This window comes from Tursiops truncatus, chromosome 9, assembly GCF_011762595.2.
Source record: "Tursiops truncatus isolate mTurTru1 chromosome 9, mTurTru1.mat.Y, whole genome shotgun sequence".
In the NCBI taxonomy this organism is placed as follows: domain Eukaryota; kingdom Metazoa; phylum Chordata; class Mammalia; order Artiodactyla; family Delphinidae; genus Tursiops; species Tursiops truncatus.
Window position 1 is genome coordinate 68,365,206 of NC_047042.1, and position 17,760 is coordinate 68,382,965.

Below are 17,760 nucleotides of genomic sequence, written 5' to 3' on the forward strand. Positions count from 1 at the left end.
TATGTATGCATTCAGCTTGCTTGTACAGTTGACAATCATGTCTAAGACTTGAGAAGGCCTGCATCTGGAGAAGCAAGAAAGATCCTTCACACAGGAGAGTGCACATAGGTGAGTGCAATGACTGTGTGAAGAGATAGTAGGTCTGCTGTCTCCAATAGGAGTGACTTGGCATGGCAAAAGCAGTTGATTTCTGCTATGAGAACTGGTTTTGGAATAAGAACGTCTGTCTTTCCAAAACTGGAGCAGAGCTATTAGATTCTATGTCAAAGAGAAATGTTAAGCTCACCTCCTCAGAATTTCCTTTACAACAATTTCTACTGCTTTTCCCTTTAAATTAATTCTCAATGCTTCAAGCAAAGAGCAATAAAACATACTGTGCATCAAATGTTCAAAGCTAAGCCATTCACCAAATACAATGGGCAGTCAACTGAGAGGTCAACGATTTTTAGAATCATTAACCTTCTGATTCCTCCGTGTTGTGTCCAGCTGGGAGCAAATAAAGTCTCTGCCAGTTCTTAAACACAGACCTAGGAAATCACAGGATTTTTTAGCTGAAAGGGAATGAAATTTTTTTTAGGGCTTCTCGGAGACCCAGTGAAACACACTACCAGAGAGGTGTCCGAGGCTACGCAGATTGGGAGTAGGCAGCCCAGGCTGAAATCTGGTTCGGTGCTCATTCCGCAACTCAGAGTTGAATGCAGTGGCTCAGAGATGCTCAAAGAGAACTGAAACTCTTCCAGCTGCTCCGAGGAGCACATCCGCCTACCTGTTTAAAATTGCCACTTCGCCTCTGCTCCCAGTCCATCATATCGTGAAAAATAGGAATCATGACATTCCGGAGATCTGGCTGGGGTATCAAGGTCACTTCCAGGAAGGGGCCAATCAGGGCAGGGATGAAATGAAGCTTGTGTTCTCCTAAATTGAATACAATATTTATGTTTCAGTATATTTAGTTTGAATAAGATTTCAGAAAATTAGTATTACACAGTTTGTTTAAAACTGTCGTCACAAGAATACATTCAATTACAGTTGTCTCCTCAAGCAAGAAAATATTCCCCTAAACAGATATATAAACAGTACATTTCCATATGTTAATATTTCTTCATTATTTTTAATTAAAAAACTAGGGATTTACCCTTTTCACAGTTTAAAAAAAGCCATAAGATACAATTAAACATTACATAAATCATTGGGAATTGGTTATGTATACTATTGTACATTCACACATTAAAATTCTTATGCAATCATTAAAAATGAGGTTGAAGAATAACACAAGTTTTTCAATATAATTAACTGAAAAAGCAAGGTACTATACAGTATGCACAGGTACATCTTTCATTTAAAATGAAAATATATATAAGAGTCTAGAAGATTATATTGCCTAATACTAACCACAGTGGTTACCTCTGGGTGATGATATTACTGGTGATTTTTATATATGAAAAAAGGTGGTTCCTATCTGTACTATATAATTTTCTTGTTTTTTTATATAATAAACATACAGCCTAAATAAACATTTAAATGTTGGTGCAAACAAAAAATAAACAATTTTCTGAAAAGACTACAATGTGATAATAGTGAGCTCAAAATGGTGTTTAGCAAGTGCTCCAAGGTATGGATGGTATCGATAATTCAGAGGAAAGGAAGGTGGAGGGTGGGCTGGACGTAGATGATTTTGTCTAGCATATGAGTGTTGAGTTCAGTCCATTATCCTACTCATCCATGTTAAATCTCAGAGTTTCTATTTTTTTTTTTTTTTTTTCTTTGCGGTACGCGGGCCTCTCACTGTTGTGGCCTCTCCCGTTGCGGAGCACAGGCTCCGGACGCGCAGGCTCAGCAGCCATGGCTCACGGGCCTAGCCGCTCCGTGGCATGTGGGATCTTCCTGGGCCGGGGCACGAACCCGTGTCCCCTGCATTGGCAGGCGGACTCTCAACCACTGCGCCACTAGGGAAGCCCTGGATCTTTGTTTTTAATCTTTACTGAGTCTGGCATCCCTTGACCTCTGCACTTATTTTATTTACCACTATTTCACTGAGTATTGTTGAATCTCCTTTTAAAAACTGTTTTCCATTTATAGACACTTTACAATGTGATTTTCTTCTTCTAAAAATTTTTTACTATGAAAAATCTCAAATGTACACAAAATTACAAAGATTAGTAAAATAAATCCCCACATAACCATCATCTAGCTTCAATAATTATCAAATTTTTTTTGCTAATCTTGTTTCACCTATCAACCCAACTATTTTTTTCCCTGAGAAATTTTAAACCAAGTCAGAGACATCATAACATTCTACTTGTACAAACATCAGTAAGCATCTTTAACAGGTAGGTCATTTTATAAATATAGAATCATAGTGCCTTTATCACTCCTTCAAAAAAGGCAAACAGTAATTCCTCAAATTAATCTAAAACCAGCCTATATTAAAATGTTCCTGATTGTCTTAAAACATGTCATTTACAGTTGGCTTGTTTCAATCATAATGCAAACAAAATTCATATGCTCTATTTTGTAGCCTGATTTTCTAGGACAGTAGAGAAGCCATACCCACATTTAAATCATTGTACAGGAATGTATGAGGCTAGCCTTCTTTACTGAAAACAGTTTGGGAACAAAGAATCTGTGCAACCCGTACAAGCCTTCCACCATAGAAAATTTTACTCTTATCCAATCCGCAAAGCAAAATCTTGAGCTATGTATAGCAATGGTAAAATAAACTTCATTTAGATTATTTCTTTTTAAATCACAGATTTAGTATACTTTTCCCATCTCTAATTGTCAGCCACATGGTCTTGTTTTGAAGTATTTAGGGCACCTGCTACTTGGGCTGTTGTATATTTATTCACACAGAGCAGCCTGTTAGGGAAGTATTGATTTTTCTACAGCAGTTACAAGACACTGTGTTTGCAAATGTGGAAGAGAAGCCCACTTTATATTTAGTAAGAATGTTAGTTCAACTAAAAATAGAAAGAAAAAACTTAACCTTGCAGCATGATGAATGGCAAAGGTGGGACACAGCAGTAAAGAATAACCTCTTTCTTTGTAGACTATCCTTGCAAGTATAAGTACAAACATATAAATTTGGGGGAGAAAATTCATGCCTTCCCCCCTCTCGTTTTTTATTGAGGTAACAGTGGTTTATAACATTATATGAATTTTGGGCGTACAACATTATATTTTGACTTCTGTATATGCTACAGCAAGCTCACCACCAGAAGTTTAGTTTGCATCCATCACCATACAGTTGACTCCCTTTACCCATTTCACCCTCCCCCACCTCTCTTCCCCTCTGGTAACCATTAATCCATTCTCTGTATCTATGTGTTTGTTTTTGTTTCATTTTGTTTGTTCATTTATTTACTTTTAATATTCTGCATTAATGAAATCATATGGTCTGACTTATTTCACTTAGCATAATATCCTCAAGGTTGTCACAAATGGCAAGATTTCACATTTCTTATGACTGAGTAGTATTCCATTGTATGTACACACAGTATCTTCTTGATCTATTCATCTGTTGATGGACACTTAGGTTGTTTCCATATCTTGGCTATTGTAAATAATGCTGTAATGAACATAGGGGTGCATATATCTTCTCAAATTAGTGGTTTTTTTTGTTTTTGGTATTCTTTGGATAAATACCCAGAAGTAGCATTACTAGGTTATATGGTAGATCTAATCTTAATTTTTTGAGCCATCTCCATACTATTTTCCATAGTGGCTGCACCAATTTACATTCCCACCAACAGTATAAGAGCATTCCCTTTCCTTCGCATCCTGTCCAGCACTGCTATTTCTTGTCTTTTTGATGACAGCCATTCTAATGGGCGTAAGGTGATAGCTCATTGTGGTTTTGATAGGAACTTCCCTAATAATTAGTGATGCTGAATATCTTTTCATGTGCCTGTCGGCCATCTACATATCTTCCTTGAAAAAGATGTCTATTCAGATCCTCTGCCCATTTTTTAATTGTTTTTTGTTGTTGTTGTTGGGTTGTATGAGTTATTTATATATTCGGATATTAACCCATTATTGGATGTATGACTTGCAAATATCTTCTCCCATTTGGTAGGTTGTCTTTTTGTTCTGTTGATTGTTTCTTTTGCTGTGCAGATACTTTTTAGTTTTATGTAGTCCCATTTGTTTATTTTTGCTTTTGTTTCCCTTGCCTAAGTAGACATATCCAGGAAGATATTGCTAAGACTGATGTCAAAGAGTGTACTGTCTATGTTTTTTTCTCAGAATTCTATTGTTTCAGGTCTTACATTCAAGTCTTTAATCCATTTTTAGTTAATTTTTGTGTATGGTATAAGATGGTGGTCTAGTTTCATTCTTTTGCTGTCCAGTTTACCCAGCACCATTTATTAGAGACTGTAGTTTCTCCATTTATGTTCTTTGCTCTCTTATAGTAAATTAATTGTCCATACATGTGTGGGTTTATGTCTGGGTTCTCGGTCCTGTTCCATTGATCTGTGTTTCTGTTTTTATGCCAATACCTTGCTGTTCTGACTACTACAGCTTTCTAGTTTAATTTGAAATCAGGGAGTGTGCTACCTCCAGCTTTGTTCTTTTTCTTAGGATTATTTTGGCTATTCAGGGTCTTTTGTGGTTCTATACAAATTTTAGGATTGTTTGTTCTATTTCTGTGAAAAATGTCATTGGGATTTTGAGAGAGATTGCATTGAATTTGTAGATTGCTTTAAGTAATATGGACATCTTAACAATGTTAATTCTTCCATGAGCATGGGATAATTTTCCATTTCTTTGTGCCACCTTCAATTTCTTTCAACAACGTCTTACTGTTTTCAGTGTACACGTCTTTCACCTCTGGTTAAATTTATTCCTAGGTATTTTATCCTCTACTCCCCTCCCACTGCAACAGAATATTTTTTAGTCCTTCAACTAATAAATTGAAAATACTGAGGAATAACACACCTAAGAAAAGGTGTTCACTTATCACTATTTGTTTTACTCTTCAAAAATAAATCGTTTTATCAAAACCACAATGAGATACCACCTCACAGCCATTAGGGAGGCTACTGTAAAAAACAACAACAACAACAACAAGACGAGAACAAACAAAAAAAACAGGACATAAGTGCTGGCAAGGACGTGGAGAAACTGGAACCCTGTGCCCTGTTAGTAGGAATGGAAAATGGTGCAGTTGTTATGGAAAACAGTATGGTGATTCCTCAAAACTTAAAAACAGAATTACCATATGAACCACTGCTCACAGGTAAATCTAGGAGCTATAATGATCAGATTTGAAAATCCTAAAGCTTTATGTTTTGTCTATAAATTTCTGTATGCAAACTTGTATGTATAGTGCAATATTTAGATTATGTATCGATGATATATGAACTCTTGATATACATGTTGTATCAAAAAAAAAGCTTTATGTTTAAAAGTAGACTAGTCCCTAAATTATATATGCCCCTTTTTTCCTTGTCCTCAGCAGAACGCAAAAACTAACTTATTTCTAGCATATGGAAGAGTTTCCACACTTCTGAGGTAAACACCAATGACCAAAATCTGATTTTCATATATTGTCCAGTAAAATTTGTGTTTCTAAATGAGACCAACTGGAAAGTTTCAACTAATTGGGTATTTAGTGACTCTGGGAATTTCCTCTACTCAATTTATTTTCCAAAACTTAGTGCTTTTTGTATCTACTAAAAACTATTGAGGATTTTAAATTATGAAATCATAACAGTTTACTTGCTTTATGAAAACATGGTGAATATGTCTTTATCAAGCTTTTTACTGCTCCACATAAACTGGACAAAAAGTTTAAAATATCAGATTTAAAAACTAAGCTTTTAATAGGCATGGACCATTTTTTCTTTTATCCCTCAAAGTAACTTGAACATGGCCAGTGCTTTATGGATTATGTTAAATTGAATCTATCGGCCTGTTCCATTAAAAATGAAAATCTATAATTATCTGAATAAATTTTCCTTTAGCATTCAAAATACTCAATATGACATATTTATAGGTAAACCAAATTATAACTAATGTATTTTGATATTCTTACGTAACAAGCTGACTTAACCTCTACAAAGGTGTCAAAATACCCTGAATACTTAATTTTTATTATCATATCATATTTATAAAAATATATGTTGGAAAAGAGGTTTTAACATTTCTAAACATTCTCCAATTCCAGTTGTTGTATAGTAGCAATGACCTTTAAAATTCACCTGATGTTTTGGAAGTCTCAGACCGCAACTCTAGGGAAATAATGCAGAAAGGAATGAAGTGAAGATGTACACTCACCCTATCCTTGAACTATGTCATGCTGGGAATCTGTACTTGAGTATAATAAGTCTTTTCTAACACAGTGCTAGAGCTAGCCTTTAGGGCTGGAAAAACAAAGGAAGGGGAGAGCGTTGTCTAAAGCAGTGCCTTTTAATCTTTAGCCAAGTGCATAAGAATCACCTGGAGAACTTGTAAAATCTCAGACTGCTCTGCCCGTCTCAGAGATTCTCAGAGATTCTATTCCAGTGGGTCTGGGGAGGAGTTAGACAGTTTGCATTTCTTACAAGCTTCCAGGTGATGCTGTCTACTGCGTATCACTGTTCTAAGAGCACTGACCTCATAACGTGTTATGGGGACCAGTATGCTCCAGAGATTTTTCACATTCTATAGATTTCTGATGAAAACTAAGACATAACATAAAACCCAGAGGGGTAGAAATATTTTTGTTAAAGACAAAATAGAGGAGAAGAGTTCATGAAGTACACAATGACTTCTTTAGTGAGACAAAAGGTGCCAGCTTTATTCAGCAAGCCATGGGTCATGGGCCTAAGGGAACAAGTATGACGGCTTGAAGAAAGATTTATGTGGAAATAACCATACAGGGCAATGCTGAGATTTATCTAGAAGAGGTTAACCTGCAATGTTTTCTAACATTCTGTCAACTTAAACGAATCTGTCCTGGTCTTATCATTCTGTTTTTTGTTTTTTTTGCGGTACGCGGGCCTCTCACTGTTGCGGCCTCTCCCGTTGCGGAGCACAGGCTCTGGACGCGCAGGCTCAGCGGCCATGGCTCACGGGCCCAGCCGCTCCGCGGCGTGTGGGATCCTCCCTGACCAGGGCACGAACCCGCGTCCCCTGCATCGGCAGGCGGACTCTCAACCACTGCGCCACCAGGGAAGCCCTGATGTTATTTTTGAGCTGAATCTAAAGATACCTCCTAGGCTTCTTCTGGCTGGTTTTAGACAGTCGGAGGTTACTTTCAAAGATGCTAACTTGCTTTTTTTTCCCTGAAATTATCAGCAAGCATTGAACACTGGGCTCAGTTATATATAACAAGGCTTCCTCAAATTGCCTTGTATATATTGTACATTTGAGGGATATCCTGGTCAAAAATCACTCTGTAACATGAATTGAAGTAAAATGATAATGGTTCTATTTTCACTTACAGAAAACAAATCCTGCCATCTCCAAGTTGTGCTTGGATGAGCCCAAGAGGAAAGATATAATACTTTCAGGTCATTATATATTCAATTCAAATAGGTCCATCACTTTAATAAATCACAAGGAGGAACTACAACGCAGTAACAGCAAATGAATACTATAAACTTGCATAGTTAACATACCAAATTAAATACGTTATGACTTTCAATAAAGAAACCCTATGTCAATGAGATTTTAAAACAGTTTATCTTCTAAATATTGTTGTTTTCTACGCAACCAATTTGCTAGATAATATGCCCTATCTGCTGTGGCAGATTAACACAATTGGATCTAATTGTTTCTTAGCAACTGCAGATGCTTTAAAATCCTTTGGCTATACTCTTCATGATATAGGTCATTGGTTTTTAAGTTTCTAAGAGTACAGATGTTCAAGTCAATGTTTCATAAAGTTTATTCTAAATTTATTGTCATTCAGAGCCTCGATTCAGAGTTCTAGAAATTTTGAGCTGCTACAATTCCAAACTCTGAAAGGTTAGCTCATTGCTAGAATAGCATGTATTATTGGAACAATGTTAGATTATAAAATTTGTCATTCAGTAATAATGAAACACACAAAAGAAAGGTGATTTTTCAGACAGACACCAATTTACAGAATTAGTTGTAACCTTATTCAATGCCAAAGTGTCAGTTAGTCTCTATAGATTTCTCTATTGATTTAGACATTTGGTTTCAAATGCTGTCATTGGTAAATTGGCCTTCTTCATTTGTTCACTTAAAAGGACAGTGATAAGCTAAAAATCGAGGTGCTTCTTTTTTCATCACTCACCTAGGTTCTGCCACATGCTGAAAATTTCACAACCCATCGTTACCCGCATGTCACCATACCTGAAATAGAACAAAAATCAAACCTGTGAAAAAGATTCCAGAACAAAGAAGTTATCTGTGTCTCTTTAGGACACAATCTATCATTCTGAATTAAAAGGCAATATGTTTTTAATTGAAGATGTTTAATGCAGGTGACTTTTCATTGAGGTATAACTGATATAACATCATATTGGTTTTAGGTGTATAATGTAACAATTTGAATATCTGTATATATTGCAAAATGGTCACCACAATAAGTCCAGTTAATATGCATCACCATAACTAGTTACAAATTTTTTTTCTTTTGATGAAAACTTTCAAGATTCACTCTCCTAGTTACTTTCAAATATGCAATACAGTATTATTAACTATAGTCACCATGCTGTATCCATGCTGTACCCACCATGCTGTACCCACCATCCCCATGACTTATTCGTTTTATAACTGGAACTTTGTACAATGTACACGTCTTGATGCCTCTAATTCAAATCCTCATATAAATCCTTTAGTAAAACAGATTTGTCTCATAATTTTTTGCTTCTATGGTAATTTTGAATCCTGAAAGATTGAGGACAAAAATGTTTAAATAAGTTCAAAATAGTGAAATTTCCAGAAAGGACTCCTTGTTGTCCTCTTGGTCAATGCCTCTCCACTATGATTTCTAGTTATGGAGATCTGATTTATGAATCACTTGAACTAAAATACTCTTTAAAAGGCACCACATTTTATTTGCCTCATATTCTTACCCGATTATACACTGGTACTTACTTTTCTAACACCTTTTTCTTTTTGGAAGGTGTAAACATCTCTAACTGCAGACACAACTGGTTTATAAAAATGACTGCAAGGTAAAAGTAGGAATCCCAGATCTAAAACGAGAATGAGATATTTAAATACTATGGGGTTACAAAAATATTTACAGGTGAAGTGACATGATACCTTGGATTTGCTTCAAAAGTGGTAAGTGAATGGGGGATATAGTTGCAATAAGATTGGCCATGAGTTGGTAATAGTTGAAGCTGGGTATGGGTACACGAGAGATTCATCATACTATACTCTTTACTTTTATATATGTGTGAAATTTTCTATAACAAAGAAGTAAACTAACTAAATAAATACTATCTATTTTTGTATTGCTTCAATGTTGTATCCCAAGTTTCATGAGCTCTCTGGTACATGCTAAATGGCAGATGTTTTGTTTCTCTTATAACACGTCTGCGTGTCTCCAAGGAGGCTGAGGTATAAGTTGGATTACTTTACTCCTGTGTGACTTCATTTTTGGAACCCCTTTCCATGTAGAACTGAAAAAAAAGATACGTACACTCTTTTGGATATGCTAATTGCTTTAAATTCAGAGAGTATATAAAAATTCCCTACCAAGACAAATCTTCTACGTTCTCTTATACTAAAAACAGCATCAGAAAGAGATCAGAATAAAATTGCCAAAAATAAACCTAACCAAAAACATGGAGGACATCATGGAAGGAAACTACTTTTCTACTGACACCATGTAAAATTAAAGATAAATAGGAGAAATATTATAAAGAGTTAATATCTTTTATACATAAAGAGCTCTCACAAATAAAAAAGAATATAACACTCAAAGCAAAATAATGAACAAAAATCAAGAACATATTCTTTACAAAATATGAATTTAGTCAATAATTATTCAATACTAATAACTAGTTAATAACTAATAACTAATGAATAATTAATAACATAACTAGTAAGAAATGTAAATTAAAGCAAAAAAAATTGTTCCCTTTATCAAATTGCCCCCCTAAATTGTCTCTTCTAGTGTTGGCGTATATATAGGCAATCAAATATAATTGGTACAGTCTTTAACAATATTTTCACTTACAAATATTTATCCAAAGGAATAACTAGGAATATATGCCAACTTTTATTTTGTAAGAATACACATAAAAAGAGTAATTTATAAGAATAAAACAGTAGAAACAACTTGAATATTACAAAGTAGCACTGTGATTATGAAATTTTGATACTTTATTGTAAAGTATAAAGACATATTATGGAACCATTAAAATTTCACTGGTTTCTATTGTACTTTTTGTATTTCCTAGTTACCTGATAAGGACATTTTATTAAATGTTTAATATAAAAGAGGTTATTTTTAAAAGAATAAGAAACAAAGATGTAAAAAACATAAAACACCACTAAGAAGGGAAACCAGGATAGGCACTGCCCATTTTTATTTATCATTTCCCATTTTAAAAATGGTGTATCGAGAATTCTTAGAGACCCAGGCGTATCACATTACACTGCAGACTTACATAGAGATCTGTCTTAAAGAATCTTACTAATCTTTCATTTTTTATTTCTTTTCACTAATTCATTCTAAAAAATGGGAAGAAGGAGAAGTGAAGGAACTAAAGGGTTTACTTTGTAAATACATTCTTCACATAAACTCTATTTTAAAAGATGTCTTAAAAACATTATGCTCTAAGTTCTTTTTGTCATGCATGCATAGGGATCAAAAAGAATAAGAATTAAAATTTACAGTAACAATAAAGAACTTTCTCTCCTCTTAAGCACTGTGATTTCCACCAGGTTGATAAACATATTTATAGACCTAACTTGTTCAAAAATATAATGAAACACTCTTCTAACATTATTCATAATTGAAACTAATAGGGCCCAAGATTAATTTGAGGTAAACAGAATAACTTTATTTCTCTACTACTAAGAGAAAGAAAATACTTGCGGTAATTTCCTGAGGGACAATGTGAAACCTTTTAGCCCAAGTAGGATAGTCATCTAAATGGATACTCACCTTATAATCAAAGTTTTCGTTTAAGAAGTTCTTACGAAGTGCATCTGACAGGTACAGGACTGTTGTAATAATAACGCTAGTGATAAAAGAGAATACATTTTAAGTTGGAAACATCACGTTAGTGAAAATCATTTATCAGGCAAGAATAAAGTAACTAAGACAGAAAAAAACCTTCAGTAAGCCTGTGGAACTATACTAGATAATTCATATTTGAAATAAAAAAGAGAACAGATGCCCAGGAAAAAAAAGAAGGAAAAGAAATCCATCACTGAAATGATATGCAGAAAAATCTATGAATTCATATGACTCAGAATTATATTAATATCTTCATGTTTTGTAATTTGTAAATTTCCAAAGCAAAAATGATTTAATAAACCTATAATATTCTATATTTTATTAACATGGAAGAAAGTCAGACTTTTAAAAAATACAGAAAAAGAGATGGAGCCCAAAGATGAAATGGATAGGATAAAACGACAGACCACATTGAGTATTTATTAGGTATCTTCTCCTGCTCTCTCCCGTTTAAGGTGTTAGGGGGCATGTAAGAGCTATGGAAGTCAGATTCCTTCTCTCATGGTGACAGGATTGCCACTAAAGAAACCATTACAGACTGTGAAATTGTCTATAACCCAGTACTAAGCTATGTGAAACTGACAGTGAGTGTTACAGCAATTTAGAGAATGGGGCATCTCTGAGCTGGAGAAATTAGGGAAAGCCTGTCAGAGGTGGCATATACAGTCATATGTATTTTGTTAGGGAGATTAAAAAAGGAAGATTTGGTGAGTATTCTTGGTTAACTCTTGAGTTATCCATTTTCTTCAAAATCTGCTCCTTTTTACAGCTACAAGAGTATATATTCAAAATTGAATGTATTTCCAATTGGTTCATTTAATGTTAGATATAGCATTATATTGAAACAAGATAGGTCACTCCCCAAACCACCCAAAACAAAGCACCAACGTATAAATGATTGATATTTAAAATGTCTTTGGCCTTTTTTAAGACGCATGCGTAAGTAAGCGCTTGTGATGTGATGAGACCGCAGCTCTCATTACGGGATTTGTAACTGAAGGATATAGCTGTCTGACCCTATAGGTAAAACAACATGAAACAAAACAAAACTCCCCCACCAACCTCACACCTTGGTTGTCCTACTGGTAAAATATAGATTAGAAGAGCATTTACTAATTACAAGAATATTTATAGTCTTTGAAGAACTTAAATGTTCATTATTGTAATCTGCTGGAAAACTCACTATTATAGTCTCCTTGTGGGGCAGGAGGATTAGCGAGGCTAAGGAGTTGGATCGTTGAATGTGGAAGCTCAAGGTAAGAAGAGGAAAGAGAAGAAAATCACCATTTTCATGGGCACTTGCTCTACCATGAGCAAGCACTGTGTTACATACATGTGCCTTTTATATGTCATTTACATCTTTCAGTGAATCATCCTACGAAAATTAAGTATAAGTAAAGCCTATGAGATTGAGAAGTCCTGTGGTTTCTTCTCCCCTCTCAAATGGCAGATATCAACAGTGAATTTCCTATCAAAGAGACAAATCACCTGCAAGTAACAGGTGTGTAAAGTGGCAATTGTCCAGACACTGGTGAAATCAATAATGCTAAGTTTCCCAAGTAGTTAATTCAAATCTTACTATATGAAACTAAAGCTTACTTGTCAGAAAATGAAATGCTATCAGGCAAGGAAGGGACTCTTTGCCCAGCATCTAGTAGATTGTGGGGCTTCTAAATTTATTTATTTAAATTAAAAAAAATTATTTTATATTGGAGCCTAGTTGAGTAAAAATGTTGTGTTAGCTTCTAAGTTTAAAAAAGAAAAATTTGCATCCTTAACAAACGTTCTGCTTTGACATCCAATGGAGAAACACACACAGTCCCACCACACCTGAGTTTTACATCAAAAACCACCTTCTGGCCCACAACTCTAGCTTGGGTTGTTGTTCAGAAACAATAACCTCTAATGTTAGTGAAACATGACATATCTGGGATTTGGGTTATTGGGCCCAATGCTCCGGAAAGGAACCACCAAACTCAATCTTCCAAGTGAGAGAGATTATTCCATGGCAAAGATTACTCACTCGTTATTTATATGCTGGGTCCCAAACACATACACAAAATCCACGGCTTCGGGCTTCCCTGGTGGCGCAGTGGTTGAGAGTCCGCCTGCCGATGCAGGGGACGCGCGGGTTTGTGCCGCGGTCCGGGAAGATCCCACATGCCGCGGAGCAGCTGGGCCCGTGAGCCATGGCCGCTGAGCCTGCGCGTCCGGAGCCTGTGCTCCGCGGCGGGAGAGGCCACAGCAGCGAGAGGCCCGCGAACCGCAAAAAGAAAAAAAAAAAAAAAAAAATCCACGGCTTCTTGAACTGTGCTTGCTGGGAAACAATATGGAGCCTCTCTGGCTTTATGAAGGGCCCGTGAGTCTCAAGCTGGCCGCTCACTGGAATCACTTGGGAGCTTTAAAAACACAGATGTCAGGATCACACCCCCAGAGATTTAATAACTGGGCTGGGGTGCGACCTGGACGTCAGGATTGGTAAAGCTCCCCGAAGAGTCTATGTACACCCAAAACTGAGAAACACTGCTCTAGACTTTTAAAAGTTAGACAAACTTTCATGGGTACCTGGTAATCTAGTTAAGATGCAGATTATGATTCAGCAGGCCTGGGATAGGGCCTGAGGGTCTGCCTTCCTAACAAGCTCCAGGAGATGTTAATGATGTTGATTCACCCTTTGAAAAGCAAGGCTCTAGAGAGGTAGGTCTGAGTCAGAAGCACGTTCCAAACAACACTGCTTCACATTCTCCTGCCTTCTAGAATTTTAGGCTGATGACTACTGTGGTTCTTTAATGGGTCTTGCATCCTTGCTCTGGATTGAACACCTCACCCTCTTATCTTATCAAGGCTGCTTTATAATCAGGCACAAGAGGTACAGGGCACAGGGCCTTTGGAAAATATTGAGCCCTGAAAAAGTGTTACGGAATCAAAAACTAAAACTGCAAAATAAAAACTAAAAGAAGGTTCATAACATGTCCACAGAAGGCAACATTTTCATTAATTGTCTAATTTAATAGTCATGCAACTTCTTTTATATTGAAAAAACTAGAGGTTACTTTTTATAACTTAACAAGAATTCCTAAGTAAACAGAAGTGCTGAGAAATCACAGGTAATTGGAATTAAATGATTTACTCCATAGGCCAATAATTTAAAAAGCAAACTGTAGAAATTGCTTTTCATTTTGGCGTGTGGCATGTGGGTCTATTTAACGTTTGATATGATGAAGGGTAAGACCTCCAAAAATAAGACTCCTCAGGGCTAGAAAGATCTTAAAATGACTCTACTTCAATTGCTTTTAATTTATGCTCATAACATTCAGCCCAAGTCACAGAGGCAGCTCCCAAAGCTTTTTATGTCTCAGCACTAAGACAGTTTCCTGGCACACAGGTCTCCAAGCCAGCTAAAGGCATATATACATTATTACTCCTTCACTGTAGTGGATACCTGTAGTGTTTAAGGATTTTTCTTTACTTGTTCTAATTTATCCAAAACCGTGTGGCTCCTTTGGTTTTATTCTTTTACTCATGACTCAGTTTCTGAATATGGGAACATTTTAAATCTCAGCGCTCCAACTCAACAGCTAAGAAAGCCCTTGCAATCTTTTACTACAAACGGTCAAAATACTGATGTCTGTTACAGAAATGCAGGCATAAGGATCACTTTTGACAACCCTAATCTATGGCACAGCAGGATAGATGTATACATAAAAGAGAAACTGGTGCAAAGAAATCAAAGCTCTTTCTTCAAGTTTTCCACCTGCCACTTCATTCCTGGCATTTAGAAAGTATTTTTTAAGCAACGTTATCCCTCCTATAGAAACCTCATCTCCTATAAACCGTCCTTTTGAAAACTACTCCAACCTGATAATCTGCTGAAGCAAAAGCCCATCTCCATAAATTATAAATGGATTGAGAGAAGCACCTTTTGGATAAATTGGGCATCAACAAGGCTGATGTTTGTGCACTGAAAAGCTATAGAGATCTAAATTTGGAGTACGACAATTTCCCTACAACCTGGCAGGTTAAGAGGGCAGAAGAAATCACCACAAAGACATTTAGGGCAGATAAAAATCCTGGACAGCCATCAGGGAAACTGATCTGAGCTAGTGGTCCTCAAATGTCAGTACATGAGCAACACCTGAAGGATACATAAGACTTTAGGGCCTCACCAGTGCCTACGGCTTGGTGAGATCGCACCGGGGCCCAGCCAGGTGATTCTGATGCATGTGACAGTTCATTCTGAGGTCTGGTGTTACAGATGGAAGAGAAGACAAACAAGGGTTGGAACTTGGAGAGCAATGACATTTGGGGAATTTGTCCGTGTTAAACACTGCATCACCAAGGGCCTAGCCCAGTGTTTGTTGAATGACTATAGCCTCAAACCTGTATTTAAATGTATGCTTTGTGATAATTACTTGCTGTACTAGATAATTCTAAAATGTAAAGCTTGTAGAACTTTTTATACTTTTCTATAGATATTTTGAAGAAGAGACTGAAATTAGGACAGGTAAAGCTGATGGAGAAAGGCACTCCAAGTGGAGAGCACAGAATCCGCCAAAATGGGGAAGAAGTTAAAGGATCAGTAATTTTGCTTTCGGTGAAGGAAGCATGCAGTGAGGGTGAGGTAAAAAGAAAGAAGAAGAATTGAAATGGAAGAATTTTTAAAAATTCCTTGACCTCCTCCTCCGGGCAGTATTGGCAAAACATCACTCATGTCACAAAAGCCTCAGTTTTTCTGACCTATTAGGCTTAAACCTTAATGTATTCTTGCCTTTCCTCATGTATCCATTCTCTCTACCAGCTCCTCACAACTCACCTGGAGATGCAGTGTGCAGGCAATTCTTGTGTAAATATTTGCTATAACTATCAAAGTTTTTGGTACATTCATCTCAGTAATATATAGTTTTGATAAAAATCACTATCTTTCCTCCTGGACAGTAAAAGCGTTTAAAGATAATTACCCTAATAGAAAAACACCACCATCAACAAAAAACAATAGTACAATGGGTGTTCAACAGATCAGCTACTCTAACATAAAACTTTTCATGGTCAGTGTCACATACTCTGTCTTCCTTCCTGTTACTATGGACAAAGTATCAGTGCTCCTAGCTAAGGCCAAGCTTCCTTTTGTGCACTAGATCAGTGCTACTCTGAGTGTGGTGAGCTTCTTTCATTGAGAAGTCTCACCACAAAAAACAACGTCAGATGAACTAAACTGCATGCTTACACAGTTGATTTAGTTTCCAGTGCAAGTCGATGGTGGACAGGTGCCACCCCTTAGGAAAGCTGACAGACAGGCACAATGAGAAATACTTGCTCTCATCCCTACTTGCCCATCCAAGGACACCGTTCCTTCACTTGGGCCTGATTTCTTTAGCACCATCAATATTTCTCTTTTCTGTGCCCTTCCTATCAGTGAACCAACATGCATAATATTCCATATTTAGAAATGAATCCTAGTACTCATATCTCCTTCCAGATATAGCCCCATTTCTCTGCTCCCTTTTACAGCAAAATCTTCTAAAGAGCTGATAATTATTGCTTTCACTTTCTCAATTCCCATCTGTTCGCAAATTCACTCTAATGAGACTTTCATCTCCAACACTCCATGAAACAGCACTTGTCAAGGTCACCAATATCTACACTGCACTGCCAAATCCCAGGGATAATTGTCAGTCTTCATCCTCCAACCTCCCAGCAGCTCCTGATACTCCTTCCTTCATGAAATATTTTCCTCATACGGTATTATACCCTTCTGGTTCTCATCTTTCATCACAGGCTACCCCTTTTCAGTCTCTGTTGCTGGTTGCTTCTCAACATTCTGGCCTTTGAATGGTTGGCATGTTCCAGGGCCCAGGCTTAAGTAGTCTTCTCTTTTCAATCTATACTTTCTTCTAGGGTGCTCTCATTCAGTTTGATGGCTTCAAATACTACCCAATGCTAATGACCCTCAAATGTATGTCTCTAGCCTTGACTTCTTCTCTGAGCTCGATACAAGCATGTCCAGCTTCTTCTCCTACATCTCCACTTGGATATCTAGGAGCATCTCAAACTTCTGTTCAATACAGGATTCCTCACCTCTCCCACCCCTAACGCTACTCCTCTCTCAGTATCTTCCATCTAAGTGAAAGGCACCATCATTTGTCCTTCTGTTCAGGCCAAAATTCTAAGAGCTATCTTCAAATTTTTTTCTCTCTTGCCCACAGCCAGTCATCTGCAAGTCTTATCATCTCTGTCTTCAGAATTGATCTTCTCACTACCTTCATTGCAATCCACCTATTCAAGCCATCATCATCTCTTACCTGGACTGCTGTATTAAGCTCCTAACTGGTCCTTCCTGGTTTCTCTCTGGTCTCTCTACCCCCTAATATCTGGACCCTGTCTTCTTCCAACCTCATTTTTACTTGTTCCTTCCCTCCTGACATTTCTGCCACACAGTCTTTCAGCTCCTTGAATGTGCCATCTTCACTCTGACCACAGGGCCTTTGTATATGCTATTCCTGCTGATAAGAACAGTCTTCCTTTGCTATCTGCCTGTTAACTCCTGCTTTAGATTTCAGCTCAAGTTTCACTCCTTCAAAAAAACTCCTCCTATCCTAGTCCAGAAC

General features: G+C 36.8%; 1 protein-coding gene across 3 annotated transcripts in view; it reads right to left on the reverse strand.

Moving 5' to 3' along the window:
- Positions 1–17,760, reverse strand: part of DOCK4 (dedicator of cytokinesis 4) — a 478,765-nt gene that overhangs the window by 60,478 nt on the left and 400,527 nt on the right. For all 3 annotated transcript variants that reach the window (XM_073809841.1, XM_073809840.1, XM_019925305.3), the window contains exons 28-31: positions 11,081–11,156; positions 9,055–9,155; positions 8,249–8,307; positions 767–915 (exon numbers count right to left, since the gene is read on the reverse strand). In XM_073809841.1, the coding sequence (XP_073665942.1) occupies positions 767–915; positions 8,249–8,307; positions 9,055–9,155; positions 11,081–11,156 (385 nt within the window). The remainder of the gene's footprint in view (positions 1–766; positions 916–8,248; positions 8,308–9,054; positions 9,156–11,080; positions 11,157–17,760) is intronic.